At 44.3% G+C, this 9,796-nt stretch overlaps 1 protein-coding gene across 1 annotated transcript in view; it reads right to left on the reverse strand.

Annotated features, from left to right (window-relative positions):
* Positions 1-2,211: 2,211 nt before the first annotated feature.
* The window catches only part of DSCAM (Down syndrome cell adhesion molecule), an 849,899-nt gene continuing 842,314 nt past the window's right edge, over positions 2,212-9,796 (reverse strand). The window contains exon 33 of the mRNA XM_011954055.1: positions 2,212-2,653. Within this exon, the coding sequence (XP_011809445.1) occupies positions 2,355-2,653 (299 nt within the window). The 3' untranslated portion in view covers positions 2,212-2,354. The remainder of the gene's footprint in view (positions 2,654-9,796) is intronic.

Consider the following 9,796-nt stretch of genomic DNA (forward strand, 5'->3'; position numbering starts at 1 on the left):
ATGTACCCTATAGATATTGACCAGAGGATAGAGAATTTGAGTTTCACCGTTCCAACATAGAATAATCTGTGTGCAGACTTGGGTTAATAGGATGACTTCCACAAAACAAATCAGACAGGTAGAGGTCCAGAGGAAAATCAATTATGATTACTGTCAATAACAGTCATTTTAGTATACACTACCCTTTAATCTGCAGCCCCTGGAAGACAGTAATCATAGACCCCTGTCTGAACTGGAAGGAGGTGATCTTTTGAGACAATTGTTTGTGTGTTGAACTGATTTTAATGAGTACTTTTAAAGGGAGGAGTCTTGAAAGCAATCCATTCTAGAGGCAAACACAATGTAGAATTTTTTTATTTTTGTACAGGTTGAGAGAAAAATGTTAAAAAGGTAAACTTCTATGTTTGGGGGATATAGAAGTTTTAGGTTGATGAAAGATAGACTTTTATTTTTTTTTGCCCAGAAAGTAGCATTTCATCTCTTTTGCATAAAAAAAAAACAGTCTGAGAATATGCAAACAGTACATGTCAACACGGATTAAATTCTGAAACCATGGATGCACACCTCACATTCATGGAGTCATCTCACACTAGCACCAGCAGGTGGTCTTGACATGGTCTTGGACACATTCTGTGTCACTGAATCTAAGCAGGCAGATGGGCCTGCCTGGAAAATAAATAGAAGGAAGAAAGGATGGGAAAGAAGGAGGGAGGGAGGGAAGGAAAGACATTTCTGAATGCGTTCACAAGATAGTAATAACTGGCACCAGTCTATGTTGGTGGCCTTAATGGAAGCCTGTAGAGAATATTCGGCCTGGGAGACTGAGCAGTCACGGATGTTTGATCATGTTTTCTGGTTAATGCCAAATCTCTGACAGGAAGACCTTTTTATGGAAGTGAGCCTGGAATGGAGTGTCGCAGCCAGGGGAGGATTACATCCTCTTTCAAAAGCAAACCGTGTGAGGGTTGTGGGATAGAGAATGCAGTTCCAACTATTTATGAGTAAATTCTCTCTTAGGATGAGCCACATGGGAGATAAACTGAGGGAAAAGAAACTAAAAACTTAGATTTTAGAGGAACATCAGTTTCCTCTGGTTACAGAGGATTGAGGCAATGTTTATTAAGATGGTCTATCACAAATTTGGATACCAGGCATAGTGGAGATAGGAAAAGTCATGCAGGGTAGGATGCATGATCTTGCCCAGGCTGAGGCTACATTTCAGACTCCAGAGCAAGGGGTTGGCAAATGTTTCCTGTAATGGGCCAGGTAATAAATATTTTAGGCTTCATAGGCTATACCATCTCTGTTACAACTATTCAGCTCTACCACTGTGCCATGAAAGCAGCCATAGACAATAGCAAATAGTGTATGTGGCCTTGTTTCAATAAAACTTTATTTAAAAAAACAGCAGGAGGCTGGATTTGGCCCATAGGTCACAGTCAGTTGAACCCTGGCCATGGGCAGGCAAGGGGCAGAGCCTTGCAAGGGGCTTTGAATACTTGGGCTGGGCTCTGGTTGCGGTGGAGACCAGCCTGCATTTTGTCCTCTCCAGTTTGAGAGCAGGGGCTGCACCTTCTTTGTGCTTCCTGGAGATTCCTGAGGAGTTCAGGGTGTTACTATCGACTCTGGTTTATTGAATTGAGCTCTGGGTTCAGGCCTGGTGTTTCCGAACAGAAGTACCAATGGGAAGAAGGACCAGGCCATTAGTAGAAGATGAGAGAAGCAGACATGGAAATAAAGGCAGACAACCTTTTCTTTTTTATTTCGCTTAGACAAAATGCAAAGAGTGTCTCATTAAATTAAAAAAGAAACAAAAAAGAAAATCAAATTGATTCCCCCCCACCCCTTCACTGACGGCACTCATCCTAATTAACAACAAAAGAAGACCAAATTGAGAGCCCGGTTTCTAATGGGAAGGAAAGGTGTGCAAATGTGATTGAAGTTTTCCCCTGCCCGCAAATCGGTGTTCCTTTTAAAATCACAAATAGGCTAATTTTCCCCCCACCCTGTTTTCTTTCTTGCCTCTTGTGTGATAGAACTTCCAGTTAGAAGGTTTAATTAATCCCCCCATGCACTTTTGTAGAAAATCAGTAAAAATGCAATAGCCTGTGAAGATCATAAAACTGGACTTCTTTCCCAAAAAATCAGATGCCCAGGCGGATGGAGCTCACACTCAGACAGAAAAAAAGCAGGAGAGTCTTTGCACTGTCTGTGGTTTCAGTATTTTCTCTCTTTTTTTTAATATATTTTGGCAATTTTCTTTAATTATAAATATTGGAATTCCGTAAAAAAAAGGTAGCTTTGATTGAATTGTTTGAATTGTATTTACAACCGCTGTCCAGTCATGCTGTCTGTTATACCAGGGTGTAAGATTTTGCGTAGGGATTGTTTCCTTTCAAATGGCCCCGGGAGTCGAGCAGTGATTCTTGGGAGCTGCTCATCTTAGCTGCCTGTCCCAGCTCCGCCCCCTCCCGCTGAGGTAATGTGGCCACGGCCCCCGGCTGCCACGACTGTCCTTCTCTCGTGGAGGAGGCGGAGGAGGCGGCTTCCATCGGGATGGGCTCCAGGACCGTGGGGCGCTTGAGGGTCCGGCTTTTCTGAGGTTCCAAGCATGCTTGTCCTAAGCTCAGGTCCCTGCTGGTGCCTGGACCACCTCGGTTTAACAAAAAGTCCATTCTAAGGTATGGAGGCAAATGTATGAGGTCACCTAGAAGGAAAGACAGGGTAGTTAGTTGGCGTCTTCATTTGGCAAACACCGGCAGAATACCCTGTGTGCATGCGGGTGGCCATGCGGGTTTTAGAGAGGAGAATGCCGCTGCACACGGGTGCTTTTCTCAAATCCTCATCAGCGCTCACCACAAAGACAGGTGGAATCGTCCTCCCACCTCTTTGTTAGGCACGGGAGGAGCTCATTTTCCTACCGTACTTACTTGTATTAACTTACTTGTACAGAAATGGAGGAATGGGGGTAACAGAATCCTTCAAGACACCATCGTTGACAGAAAAACATACATCAAAGGCAATAGCGTCCACTGGATACGAACGGTGATAGACTAAATCCCGCATGTGATTGGAAGTGCAGGGAGAGCACAGGGTTGGAGGAGAGACCAGGGATGTCAAGGGAAGAATGATGGACAGGTGGCTCTCGTCTTGGCAATTCTATGAAACCTTGTGACCTTGGCCAGCCACTTAGTTATGGGTCTTTATGATGGCTTTGGGTGAAAGTGCCACAGCTTATGGCCTCCTTACCAGGCCCTGCCTACCTGCTAACCTCTGTGTGGCTCTTCTGTTGCAGCCATGCTGTGTATAGAGATGACAGCAGCTTAGACCAGAGTTCTAGCATTTCTACTTCCTGCTCAATGTCACTCTGGCTTCTGTGGTGCCATGTAAACATAACCTCAGGTCTCCTTCAAGAGCATCTGCTGGCTGGGCATGGTGGCTCATGCCTGTAATCCCAGAACTTTGGGAGACTGAGGCAGGAGGATCACCTGAGGTCAGGAGTTCAAGACCAGCCAGGCCAACGTGGCGAAACCCCATGTCTACTAAAAACACAAAAACTAGCCAGGCATGATAGTGGGTGCCTGTAGTTCTAGCTACTGGGGAGGCTGAGGCAGGAGAATTGCTTGAACCTGGGATGAGGAGGTTGCAGTGAGCCGAGAGTATGCTACTGCACTCCAGCCTGGGTGACAGAGCAAGACTCAAAAAAACAAAAACAAACAATAAAACAAACAAGCAAACAAAAAAAAACCCAAACCAAAACAAAAAAACCAAGAGCATCTGCTGCAGGCAGGGAGGTACCAGTTCTCTGGGATGCTGCAAGCCAATGACAAGCATGACAGGGCTTTCCTCGTGGCCGTCCCCGCCCAGTGCGGGATCTCCCTAACAGGCATCCTTTGCTCAGGGATGCCCCAACAGCCTCACTGCAGCCTTCTCAGAGGTGCACTGCAGCCTGAGGTGCCTCCAACCAATCTCTCCTTGCCCTTTTCCTCTCACAGGTGTCAGACCTCTGTTATGGTCCCTGGACTCTCCTCGCCACCTCCTGCTTCCTCTTGCTTCATTCTTCACAAGAATTTCCCCAATAAATTCTTTGTGTGTCTAATCTGTCTTGATTGATAGGCGCTTCTCAGAAAACCTGAACTGACACAGCTTCTTTCACCATCAACTACTGAAAGGTCAACTCTGACCTCTCATTGCCAAATTCTCTGGTTTCCTCTTGGTCCTCTTCCTACCTGCATTACTATAGCATTTGATGCTGTTGAAATGTTTATTGTTGGCCTTCTCAGCTGCCAGGGCACTGGGGTCTTCCAGATCTCTGCCTACATCTCTGGCCACCCCTTCTCACTTTCCTTGACTGGATCCTTTTCTCTGTCTTTCCTCTAAATGTTACAGAGTATTCCCAGTGGCCTGCTCTCAGCCCTCTCTCGAAAGGCTTGGCTGCTTTCCTCATCTCTTTATAAATAGCTTTCCCATCTATCTTTTCCATTTTGCTCTTTCTCCTGAGCCCTAGATATGACTTTCAGGTGCTTTGCTAGGCATTTCCACACGAGTGTCCCTCTGGAATTCTAAATACCAATTTAGTTAATGAAGGCCAACTCCATCCCCTCCCAATCCCAAATGCTGCTTCTTTCCTGTGTGCTCCATCTTGTGTAACATTATCACCATCCTTCCATCCTTGAAACCTCAGAGGCAACACTGACACCTTTCTCTACAGGTTAATTCTACTGGCAAAGTATCTCTTGACTCCGTTTTTTTTTTTTTTTTTTTAAACAATAAGAGATAGAGTCTTGCTCTGTTGCCCAGACTGGAGTGCAGTGGTGCATTCATGGCTCACTGCAGCCTCAAACTCCTGGGCTCAAGCAACCCTTCCACCTTAGCCTCCAGAATAGCTAGGGCTACAGGTACACACTGCTGTGCCTGGATAGTTATTATTATTTTAAAAATATTTTGGAGACACAGGGTCTTTCTTGGTTGCTAGGCTGGTCTCAAACTCTTGGCTTCAAGCAATGCTCCTGCCTCAACTTCTCAAAGCACTGGGATTACAGGCATGAGCCACCTGGCCTTGACTCCTTCTCATTCCCATCTTCAGGGCCCTGTTTCAAGGCTTTAAAGCATCCCATCACACCCTTGCAATGCATGAGCACAATTAGGGCCCAGCCACCAAGTCCACTTTGCAACCAACGCTGCCTGGCTTGAGCTGGACTGACGCTGGGTCTGAGTTTCTGCTGTTTTGGTATAGGCAGTGTGCATTCTCCAGCCCAGTGCTTCCCACTTTTATCTTTTTGAGGTATAGGCAGACAAGGGGTATTTGTGCAGCACACTGGGATGAGCCCAAGGAGTTGCTTCTGGCCACCCTGAGGTCTGAAGGACTCATCGTCTTGGCACACCCTGTAACTCATGTCATACCAGGTGCAAAACTCTGGCTAGCGAATGGGCTGGTGGTGTGTGGTCCTGGAGCGAGGGCCCAGGGAAAAGGATGTGCAGGGAAAGAGATAATGGTCTGAGCTCAGGAGAAGCTGTGTGATGTGAGAGAGGGAATTAAATTGTGAGATACAAAGGGGGCCCAAGGAAGGCGGCTTCAGAGTCAATGACAAGTGGGAGTGGTGAGAGAGGGGAAGGGGTTAGGGGCGACTCCTTCCCAGGCTCTAAGCTCAGGAAACTCTGTGGACAGTGAAACCACTAACTGTGAAAGGGTGTATAGGGGAAAGATCGTACTTTGATGACAAAAGATGAAGGGTTTAGTTTCAGACCTGCTGAGTTTGATGCAGCTGGGGACATTCAAGACAAGGTATCTAGTAGGTATTTTTATCGTAGAAACGTAGCACTAGGATGACTCATCGCTCATTTTCTGAATCTAAAGTAACTGAATATTCTTGTTTCTTTTGCTTAAAAATATTCCCTGCTTTCCTTACGTTACTGTATGCTAACAATAATTAATTGAGCCTTCCTAATCCAGCCCCTTTGGGCCTGTAGGCCCTGAAGGTGCAGGCTGAGGGGATCTGAGACCACCTGAGCCAAGCGAGGGCTGTCATTAGCCAGTTGCCCTGCCAGCGGGGCAACGGAAGTGATGTGTGTTTAGATAGTGCTTAAAGCCTGAACCTTAGGAAACACTTCAAGTTTACCCATAGAAAAAGAATAACCAGCATAACAAAAGGAAAGAACTATTCAAGAGTATAAGGGAACTGGCCTGTAATCCCAGCACTTTGGGAGGCCGAGGCAATGGATCACCTGAGGTCAGGAGTTCGAGACCAGCCAGGCCAACATGGTGAAACCCTGTCTCTACTAAAAATAGAAAAATCAGCTGGATGTGGTGGCACACGCCTGTAATCCCAGCTACTCAGAAGGCTGAGGCAGGAGAATCGTTTGAACCCGGGCATCGGAGGTTGCTGCACCATTGCACTCTAGCCTGGGCAACAAGGATGAAACTCCATTTCAAAAAAAAAAAAAAAAAAAAGTATAAGATAACTAAAAATAAATACGGCCAAGTCAAGCGGTAAAAATGCATTTTATACAATTTAAATGAGCATACAAATTTTCAAAATGTTATTACCCTTCTTGAAAACCTTTTTCCCCCAACAACAGGAGTAATGACCTTATTTTTGGGAAATCCACCAAATGATTTGTTTGTCCTTGTCTTATTACATTGTTGCACCCCTTGGTATTTATGATTCAAAATTCCATTTAGCTTTTTCAGGATATCTTTATTCTATTAAGTGATGATGAGTAATTATATGATTTCATTGGGAATGGCAGCATGTAATTCACTAAATGACCCAGCGACACCGGATTGGGCTCGCTGAAATTAAAGGCAATTCTAATTCAACGTTGGCTTCCTACTGTCAACTGGATCCAAGGGAAGCTCAGTAATAAATACCTAGACAATAAATGGGCCATAACATTCTTTTTTTTTTAGATGGAGTTTTGCTCTTGTTGCCCAGGCTGGGGTGCAATGACGCAATCTTGGTTCACCGCAACTTCCACCTCCCACCTCCCGGTTCAAGCAATTCTCCCCTCCTCAGCCTCCCAAGTAGCTGGGATTACAGGCGTGCACCACCACACCTGGCTAATTTTTGTATTTTTAGTAGAGACGGGGTTTCTTCATGTTGGTCAGGCTGGTCTCATACTCCTGACCTCAGGTGATCCGCCCGCCTCAGCCTCCTAAAGTGCTGGGATTACAGGCGCGAGCCACCGCACCTGGCCCACAACATTCTTATAGGAAGAAATTACATAATTTGGCATTCTTGTAAAAAAGGTTTTGGTAACTTGATGCATCTGAAAATATGGCTTATAAAAATATAATGGCATGAGGCCTACCCATTATAGACACTAATGTGGAGGGTTCAGGAATATCTTGCCATCTAGAATAGCTTTGTTCCTGAAAGATGAAATAATTTGATTTTTTAAAACTTTATGAAACTTCATGGCATTGAAAATTACTTATGTTCCTTTATGGTAGTTATTCTTCAGTCTTCTCTAACTAGGTGTTAATTATTTGCAAAAAAAAAAAAGTGATGAAAACATTAACAGAGTTGTCATTAAGAAATAAATTGAATAATTCTTTTGAAATGCGAACATCCTTTTGTATGTGAATCAATACATCTTAATTGGCCAATCTTGCCATTTGTAGTTTTATATAATCAATCTCCAGAAAGTGATTATGTCTTTATTCCTAAGAATCTGATAAACAAATTATGTGAATTTTCTTATTTATTTTTAATTATTTTTATTAAATATTATTTTTCTCATGTTCGTATATTTGAGGAAATGCAACAGACATTTATCTCCAGGGTTCTTTAAAAATATAGGTCAAGAATGCCTCATGCTCTTTCTGAGACCCGACTCAATCACGAACACTTGACATAGTCGTAATGTATTGCAACAGATTTGGGGATAAATCTCTATTCTAGTGACTCCCCACTGAATGCACAGGGCTTATTAAACCCCTACAAAGTAATAGCATTGTGGTCCCCGCTGGACTGCAGAACTTTTGGGTCTTAGATTGGAAGGAAGAAATGTGTTTGAAATAAAAAGATAGGACTCATAATATCTGCATCCTGCCTGCAGGGGCTCCCACTTCAGATGTAGTGATCAAGAGGGATCCAGTCGCTGAAATGGACAGGTGAGAAGTAAAAATCCTTCATAATGGAAACAGCTCAGTGCTTACATGCAATGCCTACATGTGTTTGTTTACTGCAGGTCTGACAAGTATCTCTGAATATCCAATATCTCTGATTGATCCAGTTTTTCAGGTAAAACTCTATGAAGTTGTATGATTCTCTAATTAGCTCCCTTCAAAAATGTGTATTTTCTGATTAGCACCCACAGTAGCCCTTTCAACTGTGTGCGTGCTGCAAATGAGTTCTCTCAATAATTCATGCACTTACAGAGAAGAGAGCACCAGAGTAGTCAGCGGTAAGCTCTGTTATTATAGGCACTTATGTCCGTTAAAACCCCAGCCCATGTGCTCATCAACAAAGCCTCTGAGGATCTGGACTCTCTAACAGTCCTCCCATGTGCTTCAGATGCCTACACATACCAAGACAACTCACGCAGTTATTGATCCAGAAAGAGACACGTGATGTGTGAGACTGTGTTGACCATGGGGACATTGGCACAGCATCCCCTGCCCCCAGCACTCTGCCATCTGCCTGTCACATGGGAGAAACTAGCCCTTGGCTTTAATTGTGGTGATGAGGAGTAGGGGCCAGGATAACACTGCCTGCATTTATCTCAGAGTTTTAGATCTGGCCTCAGTTTCCTCATCCATAAAATGGGCGTCATAGCAGAATCTAGTATAGAAGGCTATGGTGAAGAGTAAATTAGATAACGTACATGAACACCTTCCATGGATTAAGAAATCTGTTTCCACAGAGAGCAGGGCCTTCATGGGTGTGTCCAGCACTCCCCAGCTCACCTGCCCCATAGCTTATCAGTCAGGACCCTCTCCAGTTCTCCCATGCAGTGAAAAGTAGCAGGGATCCAGGAGAAGTCTGAGGATCTTCTGTGCTTTGAACTCCAAGGTCACCATATTGGGTCACCATGCCATGGGTACTCACCTCCACTGGGTGCAAATGCCCTCGGCATCTCTGTGTGTAAATCTATCATTGCCATAAACACTGGCAAAGGCAAATGCCCAGTCTTAGTACTTGTTTCAGTAAACTCAGCTATGACAAAATTCACTTACATTTTTGGTAATGATTTCCAAACTCTATGGCATTACTTCCTCTGCTTTGCTTCCCTCTACCTTTCTCCACATTTCCCCCTTCCCCTTCTCCCTCCTTCTTTCCCTTCCTTTTTCTTTCTTTCTCTCATTCTCTCCATTCTTTCCTTTATTTTCCTTCTAATATGGTTTGGCCGTGTCTCCACCCAAGTCTCTTCTTGAATTGTAGCTCCCATAATTCCCATGTGTTGTAGGAGGGACCCAGTGGGAAGTAATTGAGTCATGGTGGTAGTTTCCCCCATACTGTTCTCATGGTACTGAATGAGTCTCATAAGGTCTGATGGGTTATAAGGGGTTTCCCCTTTCACTTGGCTCTCATTTCTCTCTTGCTGCCACTATGTAAGATGTGCCCGTCACCTTCCACCATGATTGTGAGGCTTCCCCAGCCACATGGAACTGTGAGTCCATTAAATCACTTTTTCTTTATAAATTATCCAGTCTCAGGTAACATGAAAACTAACTTCCTTCCTTCCTTCTTTTCCTTTTTTTGTTTCCCTTGTACTAAAACTTTCATCCATGAAATCAAAGGCATAGAAAAGGGGTAAAAGTGGAGGGCAGAGCAAGATGGCCGAATAGGAA

The sequence above is a fragment of the Colobus angolensis genome, unplaced genomic scaffold (assembly GCF_000951035.1).
Source record: "Colobus angolensis palliatus isolate OR3802 unplaced genomic scaffold, Cang.pa_1.0 Scaffold38, whole genome shotgun sequence".
NCBI classification, from domain to species: Eukaryota; Metazoa; Chordata; class Mammalia; order Primates; family Cercopithecidae; genus Colobus; species Colobus angolensis.